Source organism: Ptychodera flava, chromosome 21 (assembly GCF_041260155.1).
Source record: "Ptychodera flava strain L36383 chromosome 21, AS_Pfla_20210202, whole genome shotgun sequence".
Lineage (NCBI taxonomy): Eukaryota > Metazoa > Hemichordata > Enteropneusta > Ptychoderidae > Ptychodera > Ptychodera flava.
Genome location: NC_091948.1, coordinates 34,804,691 through 34,821,921, shown reverse-complemented (window position 1 = coordinate 34,821,921; position 17,231 = coordinate 34,804,691). Strand labels below are relative to the sequence as shown.

Genomic DNA, 17,231 nt, shown 5'->3' with positions numbered 1-17,231 from the left:
TGATTACTCATTTAAATATGAAAAAAAGTATGAACGATTACTAATTTGCATGAGAACAATAGGTCCAGTTGAGATGCCTAAAGCATTCACACACATTCAATAACACAATAAAGACTATTTTTCAACTGATATGTTATAACATCACATTTTATAATTCAATTTTAACTTCTTTGAACCATGCTTAATATAAGCAACACAATTTGTTGATGAAGATCTGTCTATTTTTAAAATCGGTGTCTTCTTGGGTTGGACCAATCCCGTCTGATTTGTTATGTTGTTTTGTAGCAACTTAAGAAACTGGTTTACTTACAGCTTCCTCTATTTAACACTAGATGAAAGTGGTAGTAATGAATTCGACACATGCTTTTGTAGTGCGGTAGACAGACGTTTGAGGCAAGTAAACCGTCATCTGATTTGTGACCTGTTTGTTCTTTGACAAGCTGCTCATCGAATCCCTGATGATACAGAGATGTTGCCGCGTTTACCTGAAATTATCAAACACAAAACATATGTCACAAATAGCATGGAAATAAGTACAGCCTTTTTATTACGTCTATGGGATAATGGAAAGAAATTCTGTAATATTACCGCACACACAACAAAATATTTTGATCAATGAATCTAATTTTATAACTTTACAGAATTCGTTTTATGATTGTATAAATATCTTAGTAAAAGAATAAATTACCTTGCCAGAATGTCCAGTGTGATGGCCTTCTATCTAAGCCATCTTACACATTTGCTTCATTTAAAAACGCATACTTTCTGGGAGGAGAACTTGATTACCTCTTGGCAAGTGTCGTCGATAGTACGGTACTGTCGGCGGTATCATCGCCAAGTACTTTTTTATATGTTGAACTACACATCGTGGAATTGATGCACTCAGTAGTAGAGGCTGCTCTTATAGAGCAGTTTGCCCGTGTAAAGTCCACTTTAGTTGTTTTTACATGGCCGTCCATGGAACTCTACGAAGTCTCTGGTGTCATCAGATCAGACAAGTTGACAAGGTCCATCTTGACCAGTCAAAAACACCAAAATGGCAATGAAGCCTGATGCATCCACGAGGCAATCACATGCATGTACAGATTGAATTCCTTCTCGCTAGTCAATAGCCAATAAGATAGAATAAGGCAAGCCATTTTATTTAACCAATCACGTTAAAACAGTTTCTTTCTACACATGTGCATTATACCACTCTATAGCCCTTATTCAAATGCAGATTTGCAGTTGACCAGAGCCCTTGTCCTACTTGTCTGGGATATATCCATTCCCCCAAACTCGCATGTCAGGTGCATAATGACCTCTGTGAACCTTTCGACGTACAATGGGTCACCCCATTCCATTGTGAGTGTTTAAATCAAAAGTAGACGATTTAATTTTCCTATTTTAGAGAAGATTGGCCTGTTTTTCGTGGTATAAGTCCTTAATCGCACCTCGTAGGTGAGCTGTTACAATTGTAATCACCACGTGCGATTAACTATACTTATATTTTGCAGTTGAACTTTCTTCGCGGAGGGCATAAAATTACTTTAAGTCATGTGATTGGAATAACTTAATTGATACTCCAATTTATTGATAGGTCACTTTTGTAGCTTGGCCACGACTGTAGCACAATCCAAGACAGAGGCATTTTGACACATAGATTAAGCTATCGGAGAACATGTACTACACCAGGGTATGTAAAAGAAGCCAGCGGCCGGACCTTTGACGTCAAAGCTGACGCTTGTAAGCCCACACAGTTAATATTATTTGAAAACAATCGACATTCAATCAAGCTCTGTATGAATTTAGGAGGTTTTGCTCTCAACTCCTAATGGTGATATTTCATTTTCATACAGAAAGATTCTAAGCTTAAGTTTGTAGGATTATTTGTGGAATATCTCGGGGAAATGAATTCCATAATTTTTGGTCGACTCATTGAAATGCACAAAGTCCATATAAAGACAGACGTATCCGTGAATTGTTCATATTGAATAGATTTCGAAATTACGTACTGGACGAACAATGGGGAAAATAATCTCGATGTCGTGTGTTTTCAAGATATGAAAGTGTATTGGTGTTTGTGTAACATTGATGAATTTCAGAATGTCAAATCTGGGTTCAACTTGGCATTCCAGACACTCAACCTCATGAAGACCGAACCGCTGTGATTTGACAGTCGTATATCTTGTAATAGTACAAGGTAGACATGGATGCCTTATATAATTTTCTTTCACAATCACTTCCTTCCTGAGAAACTGTAACACTTTTATATTCTGGTAGCCGATGTAGCATTGTAGAGTGGTTGCGTAGGACGTTCTCTGCTCTCTTTATTAGAGTTCGATTTCAAAGATAGACGATCTAGGTATATTCAAATCCTAAATGTGAATGATAAGTCAGTGTCCATGCAAGTAGACACAGCAGCTGACTAGAATATCATGTCTGAAACAGAGTATGACAATAATTTCCGTCAAATCCCTTTCTATAAATCCTCACTTAAATTGAAAAGCTAAATTGGAGATCCAATGGCCGTATCAGGAGAATAATTTGGTCGCCCTTCAGTGTCTATGGTCCGAATCGCATTAAGTTATGAGGGTCATAGTATCGGCTTGCCACTGTTACAGTAGACAAGCAGAGTAAACAACGCTTTTCGGTAGAAGCTGGTTGAAAATTAAATTGATGTAAGATTTTTCTTGTATAACCGAAATAAGAGGCAAAGAAAGTTCCAGGACTGGTGATTGTTTGAGCAGTAAAACGAAATTAAAATTGATTCAATTCATCTTTAGTACAGTAATGCATTTTCTGACAGCTACGATGGTATGCATGGACACAGAATTCATATTCGTATCAACAAAGAAGATACAAATCCTGTTTTTCACAAACCTCGTAGAATTCCATAAACCTGTCCTTCAAATACATATTCATATATTAGAGAAACAAAATTGTATACCAAATTGCTTTTAGTGTATGAACATTTATTATCGAGTGACACCCATTTCAACAATAATTTGAGGAACAAAAAAGTTAATCTTTAAAAGTTTTATAAGCGTGATATTATCAGCATAATTTGTCTTACAATGCCAGTCAATACTACACATATGAAGTAAAGCAAGAGCGAATATCAGATGCCAAAGTACGAATATTGAGCATAGAAGGGCGCGTCTTCATATCACTATTCTACTGTGCTAGCTTTCTCCTTTACCATGGCATTGATTGGTGTAATTCTATTGGTTGCTTAGCAGTGTTCTGTGTATTGACCAATGCAAGCAGCGTACTGCATCACGTGGAAGATGTAGTGCTGTTCATGTTGTCCGTGTACTAAATGTGCCATTGGACCCTCAGCATAAATAGCGACGTCTTCACCTCCGTGGGTCTCTGAACTCAATGGTACCAAAGCTTGGTTAACGTAGCTTGGGTCGTCTAGAATATTAAATCAATAAAATTGTGGCAATTTTTTAAAGTAATATTCATTTGTGTAGAGCACTAATGCATTGTGTAGAGCATTCGGACTAATGATAATTGCTGTTTGTAGAGTTTGGTTAGTTGCGTGTGTGTGTGCATGTGTGTGGGGGATACGCAGATAATGGCGGCTCCTTTTTTTGCTCCATGGGCAGATGTAAGTGATATTGTCCGAATTGTAAGGCCTAAGTAAGGCATGGTGGAATTTATGTATGTAGGTGCATAGCCACTTTTTATTGTTGAGGTGTTTGCAGAATATATACATAGATGGAACTGCTAAAAACTACATCGTATTTTTATCAGACAATCACTGGATGCAAAAGATAATCAAACTGATAATACTAACCTGTCTCAACATCTGTGATATTTGGTCGAATCCCTTCACTGTTATAACTGTTATAAACGTCCGAACCACCCGGTCCATTTGCGTAAATAATGGTTGTATAAGGTAAATTGTCACCTCCATTTTGTGAATCAACTTTACCTGATATTCAGTTTGAAAAATATTGAAAAAAGATTAGGAAAATCCATTTATATTCTTACAGAGAGAGAGAGAGAGAGAGAGAGAGAGAGAGAGAGAGAGAGAGAGAGAGAGAGAGAGAGAGAGAGAGAGAGAGAGAGAGAGAGAGAGAGAGAGAGAGAGGATTTCTCGAATCGTAACATTCCGTTGCTTTTTGTATAAAAAAGCTTGTACAAGTGAATGTCGGGCTAGGTTTTGTACAGAAATGTTAAAATTGTAAAGCAATTAGCGTCAATGCATTGCTTATGTTATTGGAGGGATTGTGTGTAAATGATAAAGAGAATTTTAGTCTCATTGTTATCTTACCGAGAATGGGATTTCCTCGAGTTGGATTTCCAGTGATAGTGTTTACATGACTGTGATCGGCAGTGACCACAATAAATGTGTCTGAGCTCGAAGTCATATTTTTGGCCATTTGAACGGCCTCGTCAAAGGCTATGACGTCATGGAGAGATTTATGTGCTAAGTTACCGTGATGTGCATGATCAATACGACCTCCTATGATAGAAAGGGAAAAAAATGGCAAAATGAACACTAGATGTAGCATTTAGATTTCCGACCGTTTACTATCGTAGATACACCATAGCATAAGATATGCTATCAATTGCATTATTCCAACCAGCGCGCTACGACGCCAATTCATAGACCAAATCACATTGAGTCTATTACGTGCAATATTTGACGGTTATATTACAATGGGCTCTGGTCTTTGGCGAATGTATCAGTAATGTAAATATCTATCAGAATACATACCGTAAGGTGCGTATTTTAACCCTAACTTTCTGTAAGTCGGAGATTGAGAGGAATCATATAACGTACGTCAGGACCAAAACCTTAGAAGGGTAAGCGAGCAACCATATTTTCCATATCTTTTTCACCCTTTGGTGATAAATTAATCTCAGTTTCAACGAAACAGTTTTCGATATTCTTCTCTGCAGGAACTGACCATCGGTTGTTGAAGGAAAATGTCGTATTTTCCCCGCTACAACTTTGAATGCTTTATTATCATTGTACCATCGAGAGGGCGCTGACAGTTGCTTTGACGACGTCAAGCATGTCACTAGTATGTACATAAGCATGTTTAGGACGCCATCCTGATCTTTTCAAATACAACTAACTATGAGTCAGCTCTAGGCGTAGAGAAGGAAGGAGATAGAAATTAACCATCATATCGTTTCCAACTGATGAATCCGAAACCATCATATCGTTTCCAACTGATGAATCTGAAACCATCATATCGTTTCCAACTGATGAATCCGAAACCATCATATCGTTTCCAACTGATGAATCCGAAACCATTATGTCTTGTCCAACTGATGAATCCAAAAATTACCTTCAACAAGCAGGAAAAATCCTTTTGGATTTTTCGACAGAATTTCAATTGCTTTCTTGGTCATTTCTGCAATGTGTGGTTCTCCAGCAATGTCTTGAGGGCGATCAACTTCGTAATTCATGTGACTGTGTTCAAATAGACCTGAAATTAAACCAAACTACATTCATGAAGTATGATGATGCTCTGGTGAGAAAGATACAGTACACAAACAATGACTTGTCCTTACATGAATTGACGATAACGATGATGATTAATGTCAGGCACAAGTTCTATTTCATGTTGAGGTGAAAAAATTGAAGATAAACTATTGTAAAATCACAATTTGATAGCTCGAATGTATACTTTCGCATTTTCATAAATAGCAATGCAAATCATTTTTTAATTTTCCTGCCTTAAAGGGGGCATATCACATACCGTGCAAATAAGTGTATCACGGTATGTATTGACTCACAGAGGGAACAGATCGATTGAATAACTCACTACTGGGGAGGAAGATACCAAGAAAACAAACGCCATCATACACATAGTGAGCATTCCTTAAAAGCAAGAGGAGAGTGTGAATCTGTCGACAATCCTGCCATAAATAGTTAAAAGTATATTGGACATATTTACAAGGTAATAGGTTTCCACTTATAGCCTTACAACCTAAAACGAATATTGTATTATGTCACTATGTTAGTCATGCAAATGCGTCGTTCTGATTGAACGAGAGCAAAGTGTTCCATCAGTGATAAAACGTCTCCTGCATTGAAAGAAAGTTATCGACTGCTCGTGTGGTGCGTTCTTATCCCTGGCAGTTGCATCAAGTATTTTGTAAATTTGCATATTCTTTTGTGTGTTCTATACAGCGCACTGTGACGTATATGTGGTGTGTTTCTAAAAATATTTTTAATAATAATAATAATAATAATAATAATAATAACAATAATAAATCGATTAAATTGCGTCTTCAAGGGAAGTTCGTCATGGGTCAACTAGGGTACTCCCAGCAAAGGACATATTATGGGACAAAAATACTGAAAAGCTAACACATCATTTGCACTTATTTAAAGGAAATATTGTCAACTAGTAATAGTATTAGTACATTGGTGGTGACGAAATGGCAGGAACAACGTTAAGCATTAAAAACTACATGCACTAAATTGCACTGTACTGGATGTGAATTCGGCTTTTCAGAATGCCATTCTAACACCTGCCATCTTAGAAATTCTTACGAGTCACGATCACGATTTCACATTCAACTGATTCAATTAGAAAGCCAGTGAACACTAAGCTTACGCAGTAACTATTATGATCGGTTGTGGTTTGGCATGTGTGATTACCATTTCATAGCAGACTTTTGAAAAATGAAATTTCTCAAAATATGGTGATTACTGCATACTTTATTACCCCATTGTTATGTGACAAAATATTACTAAATATAAGATGGGGAATTCAGTGAAACATGGAAGCTACTGTGTCTTCAATTGTATTTGTAACTATTAGATTTCATGTTTTCGTTCTCTTTATGAGCTCAAGTAATATGATGTCATCTTTTTCTACCTGTACAAGCGTACTGAAATATCCAGTATTCAAGTGCCTGTTTATAAATATGGCTCGTATTTGCATATGAGTAATGTTTTTGTTGTTATTGACAGTGTCAATAAGAATGCCGGCAATACAACTCTTATATTGTCAAGCAAAATATCAATTATTTCAATATCGTTCGAAAGTAGAGCAATAAAATGCCAATAAGTTGATACATAGAATACAAATACCTATATACGTAACTTTACGTACATAAATATAATCATATCTAATGTTGCGTTTCTTAGTCGTTATTGTAGTCAAAACATGAGATGAGTTCATTTATTGTATTTTAAACCCACTCTCATCAGCTGTATGTTACATCTACAGAAAATGATGAATGAAGTTCGTGTATGTCTACTCATTTTCAGTATTAACTCATTTGTTATAATCTGTAAGGACTACATGTATGTGGCCTATCAACAGTTCTGTGTTATGACCCACTTAACCTTTTAAAAAAGAAAACTAACGCTCCTGTAAATTTTCAATCTCATGGAAGTTGAAATGAAGGCCCTTAAGTTACCGTGTAAGTCAACTTAAATCAACGACGTACCAAGGAGATAGTCAGTTTTCACTGGATCGACTTTAGAAAATCCATCACTGTTCCAAACATACTCAGCTTCATATTGCTGTTTACTGCTGAGCCATTCATCGATCAAATCCCTTCCATCGCGACGTCTTCCAGAAGACCCACTCTCCGGGTCGGATTGACTGGTGGTCCTGAAATTTCGTCTTCCACCTCCGAGAATAACCTAACCAAAGATGCAAAGATATAATAAAAGAGAATTGTTGTACACTCTACTTTCCGAAGATACCGTGTCAGAAAGTCGTTACAGCTGCATGGAAACGTAGTCATAGTACGTGACGTAAGAGAGCGTTGATGTGGATGAATACACGGAACACAGCAGAATGAAATGTACGAAAAGCGGACGGGTACTTTGACACGATTGTTCTGAATCCGACGAGTATACGAGGCAGCGTCGAGCTAGAACACACACAATATCGTCAAAATAATTAAAACCATTTCAAGACTGGTCCATAACGGACAGTCAGATGAATGGCAAATGTGTGTATCCTTTGACTGCAAACACCAACATTTGCCAGCTGACCTCGTTAGCATATCTTTAGAACGGTTGACAAAAGCACAAAAGCGCGTGCAACGAAATTACCGTACGTATCAGTACGGTCACTTCGTTGCACGCGCTTTTGCGCATAAAATATTTTTAAGTGAATAATATAAACAGAGATTTGAAATCATCAGAGATTGAGATATGGATACAAAATGCAAAAACTGACCTGTATTCCTGTGTTCTCCACCATTTGCAAAGCAATATCTTTACATTCTTGATGTCCAACTGGTACGTCAGCGTCATTTTCCCAACTTCTGTTGGGAGAATGGGCGTAAGATGCTGCAGGAGTAGCGTGGGTAACTCGTGTCGTTGTCACTATGCCAACAGATTTGCCTGATTAAGGAAACATTTGTGTATATAATTATGGTTTATATGGTGTCAATATCTGAACTATACCATGCAGTTTATAATGGCGTGTTAATATCTGAACCATACCAGTTTATAATAGCGTGTTAATATCTGAACCATACCAGTTTATAATAGCGTGTTAATATCTGAACCATACCAGTTTATAATAGCGTGTTAATATCTGAACCATACCAGTTATTGGTGTCGATATCTGGCCACAATTTTTAAGATTCATGGAGAAATCCGTACAGGCAATTACTTGATGTTCAACCATATTTCTGTATATATACTCGCCAAATATCTTTCACGTCATTTCTTGTTGTGTCGGTATTGTGTTGTAAAACTTTCACAAAACAGATTTAGATCCTATGCATGCTGTTTTCCCCTGTCATGGCTTAACATTTAGAACCAGCTTACCGACATTTTGAGCGCTTTCTAGAATGGACTCTACATCGTTACCGAAACTGGTATCGCACTCTCCTCTGATAGCCCCGTCGTCTAATCCTATGACACCATATTTGGTTTTAGCTCCACACAAAAACGCGGTAGCTGTGCCTGCAGAGTCTGGTACCTGGCGATCTGTGTTGTAAGTCTGCCATCAAACAAATGAAAAAATGACACAATAATCCAAGTTGCAATGAAGCTGCATCTCTTAAAAGGATTAGACGAGCAATTAAATGACGGAACGTCGTGACGAATAATAACCAATATGTAGGAAAATTGTTACTGGTTCGTAGTTTGATCAAGAACTGTCTGTACAATTTTCATGTATATTTTATATGTATAATTCGAAATATTGTTCTAAGGACTGTTCTAGTTTGTCGTGATTTGACCTTGACTTGTCTGCCACGTGTATTTACATATCACGTTATTTTTTGTCTTGCTTTGTATATATTAAAACATTAAATAATTCGAATAATAAGATCATAGAGAGAGAGAGAGAGAGAGAGAGAGAGAGAGAGAGAGAGAGAGAGAGAGAGAGAGAGAGAGAGAGAGAGAGAATTTAAGAACTCGGTTAATGTGACGGTTCGAAAAGCTTTGAAAAAGCAATCCGACCTTTGCCAATCCAACATGTGGAAATTGTTCGAAATTTAAGAGATGTTCTTCTCCAGTGTCACCAGCTAGTTGACCTTTTAAAATGCGGGCCGACGTGACAGTCGGAACGCCCATACCATCTCCCAAGAAAATGATGATATTGTTGGCGACATTCTTGTTTAAATCTTCCAATAGCCTTGCATTTGCTATGCTTTCTTGTGCCTGCTGGTACCAGTCTTCAGCAGCTTGTATTCAAGCGCAAAACAAAAAAATAATCCCTGTTAAAGTCCATCGAATAAAATGTCTGGCCTCTTTTCTTTGGGATTATACAACTAAATCTATGGTGTGAAAGATATAACATATTGTTCAAACTGATCTGCGATATAACTTCAACACTCTCACTCTATCTGTACCCCGTAGTCTTCAGTCAAGACATTGTAGACACTTCAAAGATAGTTTGACCTTTTTTATCCCTTATCAGGGGTTTCATTAAGTTTTGGAGTAGGGGGCCAGAATGGAAAAGTAGCGGCTTGCAGCTGCCATGACGACAAAGCGGTCGTCGTTGGGGAGGGTCCGGGAGGGGGTGTTCCCCCTGAAACCCTGAAAAATGGGCTAAAATTCACATTTTACAGCTCGCAGTCACTTGAATTTCTAGTATTTTCAGGAAAATTGTCAGCAGTGTTCCAGGGCAATTTGTTTTCATATCATAAAAGTCATTTTCCTGAGAGATTAGGCCTAAATATGATAATTCATAATTTAAAATGATAAAATGTGGTCATGTTGACGATATTTTGAACAAATAAAACTGACGTCTTTAGAGCCTCTATGCTTTTAGGAAGTAAACTATAATAATTCACAATTATTAATGATATAAATTTGATACGTAGATGATATCATACTGTGTTACATCTAGACATGGCGATAGGGGATTCCTCCTCTGTTGAAATGTTGGCATCCCCAATTTATTTGTCTAGGGGGACAACACCCCCCCCCCCAATGAAATGGTGCCAGTCACACCTTAGGGGTACAAGTAGAACACATGAACTGGTGAAATGCCCCCGAAATTTTCTGATAAAGGAGGGAAATCCCCCATGTTGATGCCATCTTGGATGAAACACTCACATTTTAAGCACAGTACCATGATGTTTGGTATGAAAATCTGCAGATTAAGAACTTTTATACCACTTGGGAGGTAAAAAGGATAATTTATATAACAATAATGTTAAAAACTGACAATCATTACCATATTTCGCAAATAGAATCAAAGACCCTCAAGGTTATTTGACTAAATGGGTAAGCTTATGCAAAGTAAGAACCTTGATATAGGATATGAAAATTTGTACGTTCAGAAAGTCACATTTGGATTTAACCTGACAACCGTTTTTGAAGTGAATTTAGAGGTTTGATCGTATTTTAACCACTCTGGGCGACATTCTTATTGGCTTCGATTGACCGAAAAGCAGTACATATCATACGTCCAGCTGGTTAAACTCCTTCATACATTACGCCTACCGACGTGCAACGCACATCGGCTTACTAAAATTCGAACTGTAATCGGAAGTTTTTTCGTGACAAAAAAATCAGGTCATTGCCTTCGAAAACAGTTTAAATCCACGTAATTATCGTTCTCTTGTTTCTTGGTCCACTTCAAAACCGAGGATCGTACAGCGACGCCTGGCCTTGCGATCGCTTCCGTCTTCATTTGTTCATCGACCATTTTGAGTCGAGCTAACGACGGCCGACAGGTGTAGTATGCCCGTTTTCATTGGCGTATATAAAGGTCACCACATAGGAATCAGAAATTCAGGTAGCCAATAGAATCGTCCGTTGCAATTCCGATTTTTATTTCGGCAGTATACGCAAGACCGTGCTCCATCGTGGTACAAGGCGATCGTAGTAGTCGCTCGTTTCTAAATTTTGTTTAACATTAAAGCCGTTGAAAAGTTTGATTACACAGCTTGTGAAACCTGTGCGTATCATTTCAGAAGGTAAACAATATTTTAGCTTTGAAAGAGTTCAAATTTCCGAAAAAGTAGCCGGCGAAATCGTGAGAGTAACCCGTCAATTTCGCCGGCTGCCGGCTCTTAATGAAACCCCTGACTTATACAGGCATGAAAATGCCAAGGGCACCGTGTAATCGAATTTTGATTCCAACCTTTCATGTGAACACAGCAAGCATTACCCGCAGCCATAACCTTATCATACTAGTTTAAATTAATACTTTTCTATAGTATATACACTACGTGTACATTTGTATAATAAAACTCCCATGCCCAGGGTTGCGTGTAGGTTTACTTAAATGGATAGGGTATATCAATAAATATTTCACATGATTTGAAAGTTTTTAAAGTTCCTGTCAGCTCAAGCAGTTGGAAACGTGCCTACGGTTTGAACATCGTATCCAAGGGTACAGCAACGCTCCATACTAGACTACCATAATTTACAAAAGAAACTTTGGTCTCTGTCACTGACCATAACTAGCAATCATAAAAACTAAGCTTTTCTCAATAGTAAAGGAAAATGAGTTAAAGGCAGAATTCACTAAAAAAAAGATGACGTCATCATAAATCCAGGTTTCGCATTGTATTCAACAAGAACTTTACATTGAGAAAATAAAGTCACAAGTTTAAGACAGGTTTGTTGACAAAAGAATTATAGGCATAGGAGTATTGGTATAGCATTATCTGAGGAGTTGCATCAGCAATAGCAAGAATTTGGAAAAAAATATTATATTTTTGGACAGAACTTTGCAGAATGTCAATCTGCGACCAATGAATTTGGATAATATACCGCATTTCATGAGAACAAAACATATTTGAAAGACAACTGTAAAGAATTGAATGATTATATCAATGGTGACCCATTTGGTCGCCTATTATTGATTTAAAGTAAATCGAGCTACATTCGATATTTTTTAACTTATCAGTTCCAGCTGCCAAGCTTTCCGTTTTTCACATCTGTACAGTAACCTGACCTCGTTCTAGTTTTGTTTATAGCGAAGAAAACTTGTATAAAACCGCCAAGGTACATCATTAAGTCTCCTCGTAACTTACGACAGAGTCTGCTACTCTAAATTCACCTACAGGAAGGGTTTTGCCAAATCGTGTGATTTCGTACTTCATGTATCGAAGAAGTTTTTGTACTGAAAACAGAAGAAATAAGTTTCAATGCTTTTCTCAAAGATTTCTCAAAAGTATAAAACGGTGTCAAAGGTGTCAAAGATTATATGTTATTCACTGATGTGTAATACAGTCTCATCTTTCGATATTGTTTTTCAAGAAAGCACAGATCGAAGAAATCATACTGTCTGTCCGGATTATTACATGCCCTTCTTTGCTTAGTCGTAAGTTTCTCTTAGGAACTCGTTAATTGCCACGGCAATTAAAACTGAGGGTAAAACTGATGACACTAGTATAATACGTTTTTTTAAAGCATTTTCAAACTTACGGAATGTTAGTTACAAAAGTCAACTTGTTTACTGCATGCAAACTGGACACAAGCTAGGCAAATGGGAGGTATGGGTGACATTAATATTAAACACTTCGCATTAAGATAGAAATGTAAAGCAAATAAAAGCGTTAGTCTAAGGCATCAGGGACTGATACCTGTATTTGCATCTCAGTAATGTGGTTTACTATACAATACACAAGGTTATAGAGTGATTATCTTGTTATCACTATACTGTTTCATACTGTCGTTTTCTACGCGAGCTACGTAACGATTTTCATAGAGGCAGAATGTGTCTCTATATAATCTGACAATGTCGGTAGTGATCATACGAGGACACATGGAAACTCTACTTTGCAAGGAACGATTATCAAAGTATTGTAGTAAGATTGGTTAAAAGTACTTACGTTGACAACGGCCTAAACTGAATACGAGAAGAGCTGAGTAAAAGACCAACAGTAAAGAAGACAGTATCATGGTGTTACAATTGCGATGATTCCTTGCCATCTAAAATATTTAATTTTAAGACAGCATAACATGAGCTATCTATCAATAATCACAGCTGTCATTGATTGCTCTGATGAAAAACGACATTTCAATGATAACTGAATGCTATAAGTTCTCTGATAACCCAACCCTATGCTTTTTCTCCCCATCAATCATATGATTAGTAGAGATATTGTCATGAGGTAAACTTTAAATAGATAAAACATATGTATATACATGCATAAGTCCATGGCAGTTACATAGGATTTTGTATGCTTCTGTTAACACCTCTACCCTTTATTAGTGAATGTATACACTTTATTTGAATGTTGTATTTGTAAGAAACCACAAATCCAGAGATATAGTTTGAAAATTGAACCTCGAGTATGCAGTGATGATTTTCTTAAGTTTCCGGGTATAAATATTTGTGATCTCCTTAAATTTAATAAACTCAACATTCTGCGAAACATTTTTTTTTCTTAAATACTGTTTCATTTACATTTCTTCAATATCCCGCAAGGATACCAAGACAATATATATTTGACTAGTCAAATGTGAAATTTCCAGTGAGATAGCGCCCCAATCGTTGCACATTCACTAACGTTCAGGGACTGAAATTACCAGGAGCAGCAGAGATTACATAATTAATGGCATCGCATTAAAGGTCGCGAACAAAAAATAAAATATATAATATTTTTAAGAGATCAAGGCTGCGTTCACAAATTACGATTAGGGCGGGGGGGGGGGCTGGAGGAATCGCGATTGAAATTTTCTTTTTTTTTCAGATCCCCCTCAATACCCTAAAAAAATTCAAATCCCCCCTCTATATGATCACAATTTTTCAAGTCCCCTCTCCCAGCTATCACAAGCCCGTATATCAGTAAAGATTGTTCACGCAGAAAAAATAAACACGTATCGCGCCGTTCCGCTCGCAGATGTTCAACACTACCAGTTATTAGTAGTTTGTAAAGTCATATTCCTAAGGCAAGTTCGTAAATTGATTCATTTGTAAACGTATCAGTGAACTTTTTGGATTTATCAGTCAAAGCCAACTTGAGTTAATCTAAGTCTGGCCAGGTCAAATGCTCCTGATGAAGAGCACACAAAATGACGATCATGAGAGAGTAGGCAAATCGTGAATTCTGGCTAATTGTCATATTGTAAAAAACTGAGCAGTGACCTACCAAATTTTGTTTCAAAAGTACAAGACATATATGAATTAGATGCTACTCAAAATTGACAATACTGGAAGGTTAAAATATTCCATCAAATAAATGTTTTAATCTCTGAAATTTTTGGTGTAATAATGGCAAATTTGGTTAAAAAAATAAATAATTCCATTCAGTCACATATTTTTTCATTTAGTCTTTACTGTTCAAAGTTTTACTTTTGTATTATTTTATGATGAGAATGTGAAACTTTATAAAATCAAGCATGGTGACTCAATCTTATTCCTTTAATATTTGATTATTCACATATGCCAGAATTCAAGAATCCCCAATAACTTTTAAAATTTCCTGGTCTTCCATGTGTTGCTCTCTGGCCTGATCTTGTGTACAAGTATGTTTCACTGTCATGAGCATTATTTGACCCAAACTCTTCTTCAACTACCATGTACATCAGAGTCAGAGCTATCTCTATCACTGCTCTGGTATGCAGTGACAGTGACACTGCAGTAGTAGGGCGGTACCTGATAGTGACACTGCCCGTAGGGAGTAGCAGCTTCTGCCCTGTTACTCGGCTGAAGTCTGGTTTTTTTACGACAAATCATACATGTTTAGACTTTTTCGAGATAAAAGTCATGAAATGTGACAAAATGGTTCTAGATTTTGTTAAACGGTTACAAACATTACAACAGTTGGATGAGATAAAAATGGTATTCATCTTTCATTGAATTACTCACAAAATTGGAAAACGTAAAACGTAAAAGGGAACCAAAATTTTTTCAAGTCCCCCCTACAGGCAAACCAAAATTGTCAAGTCCCCCTCTACTACCCCCAAAATCTTCGAATCCCCCCGAATTCCTCCAGCCCCCCCTTTTTTGTGAACGCAGCCTTAAAGTATAGGTATCGATAAATGTAGGTGAATGGTCTATTGTCAGTTATGGTAAACCCTTTCAAAACGTTGCTGTGACTTGCCTCATACAAGGACAGAGAACAGAGGTGTTCTGGTAATAATGTGCCAGGGCGAGCCAGGAATGTTTTCAAGGCAGGAAAAGAATGAGGACAATGTTGCATCAACAACATGGCGCGGCGGGTCTTACATTTTGCACAGAGCGGACAACTTGGAGGGAAATTAGTTGAACGTGAGCAGTAAGATTTATTTGTTTATTAGGGGGGGGGGGAGTTGTCCAGGGGAAAGCAATATCATGTGGCCAGGGAGGGTGGTAAGGAGCTTCTCTAATAGGGAGAGGGCCAGTAGAAAGTTTTCCTTGTGTGAATTTGGAAAAAACTGAATGCAAAACTCAATGCATTCGTTTGATAAGACCATTTTTCACCGTGCGACAGAGACGAAGTCTTTAAAAGGATGATAAAACGAGTTGTGATTGGTTTGTATTATTTTTCAAAACGAATCAGCTTTACCTGTTCAAAGATTCCTTCGTCAAAAAAGCTAGTGAATATTTTCATGTCCATTATTATCTTTGTGATCTCGACTAGTCGAGTTTGTAACTCTCGATTCTTGTGTGATACCTGCCGTGGTCTGGCATCACACTTTGTGTTTTTACAAAAGGAAAGGCTTAATGCTTTAATTCGCTACGGCCAATTTCTGTGGACAGTAATATCAAGCTGAACCTGACACAAATTACAACCTTTTAATTATACGATAATGAATTATAAGGATATTTCATTGTTGTAGAAGTCTCTCTTATATTTAATGCCGTAATGAGACATATTCTTTTATAAAACAGAAGCTAGAGTGTATCAGTTGTGTCATCAATATCGTCCCCGGGATTAGGAGACGGGTGGGGTGAACGGAGTCTTTCAAAATAGTTTAAGAGGGTCTACTAAAATGACACACATGTAATGGAGTTTAAAAAAAACTTATGTGGTGAAATTGTCTCTTTTGCAATTCTAACAATGCATGGCGTGACATCGGTTTAATATAGTGAGAATTTGCCCCGAGTTTTTATAGAATTAATGGACTTCATGTCAATGCGTGGGGACAAGCAACATGACGCGATAACTTGTTTTCACATCGACTTATAACTATCATTTCAAGTCTGCATTACCGTCACGTGACATTTTCAAAAGCAATTGCAAGATAATCATGCTTCAGCTATATGTATGCATTTTAAGTCAAGCCAAATTCTAATATAACTATATCATAATCGCCGGCATGCTCAGCAAGGCTAGATTTTCAAAAGGGGATATTTATGGCTAACATGGCAGCATTTAATGTGGTAGTTTGGCCATCAAAGCACACAGTAATAACTCAGTATTTCATTCATGATGCTACTGTCCTCTGGATAAAACAATATCACAATTATCGATGGATCATGATCGTTGATTCTCAAAACAAATAAAGGTCATTTTTCATGGGGAAATGTCCGTAACACCTTTCCGTTTTTAAATTTCTCACTAGCCATATTTTTCATAAGGATCTTAGAGATTTAAAATGATTCACAGGCACGAAAATAAATGCAGAGTGGAAAACACTTCCACAATATTTACTGAGAGTTCAATTTCTTCATCGATCAAAGAATTTTGGTTTCGTAAAAGACTTCATGAATTTTGTACAAGATATCAACTTTCACATTTCCTATGTTTCATCTAACAATCTTACAGGTTTTGATTGCAGTCTTCATAACTGCCAAAATTAATAGATTAAATATAAAGTAAAAGATACACAAAAACTAAAACATGTAATTTTTTTACATTTCTTATAGGAAATCTACAAGAAATTACACATCATGTAAGAATTTCATTAC

General features: G+C 37.0%; 1 protein-coding gene across 1 annotated transcript; it reads right to left on the bottom strand.

Annotated features, from left to right (window-relative positions):
- Positions 1–2,933: 2,933 nt before the first annotated feature.
- LOC139122105 (alkaline phosphatase-like) lies at positions 2,934–13,337 on the bottom strand. The gene is made up of 9 exons (XM_070687495.1): positions 13,225–13,337; positions 9,392–9,615; positions 8,753–8,927; positions 8,154–8,320; positions 7,411–7,609; positions 5,292–5,432; positions 4,265–4,456; positions 3,785–3,922; positions 2,934–3,399 (listed from the first exon to the last, which is right to left on the bottom strand). The coding sequence occupies exons 1-9, from the start codon at positions 13,322–13,324 to the stop codon at positions 3,215–3,217; spliced, it is 1,521 nt and encodes a 506-aa protein (XP_070543596.1). The 5' UTR covers positions 13,325–13,337; the 3' UTR covers positions 2,934–3,214.
- Positions 13,338–17,231: the final 3,894 nt, after the last annotated feature.

What these genes read in the sequence shown, in the direction of transcription:
- LOC139122105 (XM_070687495.1), bottom strand. Translation starts at nt 13,324, where the DNA reads ATGGCAAGGAATCATCGCAATTGTAACACCATGATACTGTCTTCTTTA. An exon ending in CACATGTTGGATTGGCAAAG is followed by an intron (nt 8,928 to 9,391) that starts GTCGGATTGCTT and finishes GTTTGATGGCAG; the next exon opens with ACTTACAACACAGATCGCCA. An exon ending in GAAAACTGACTATCTCCTTG is followed by an intron (nt 5,433 to 7,410) that starts GTACGTCGTTGA and finishes GTTTAATTTCAG; the next exon opens with GTCTATTTGAACACAGTCAC.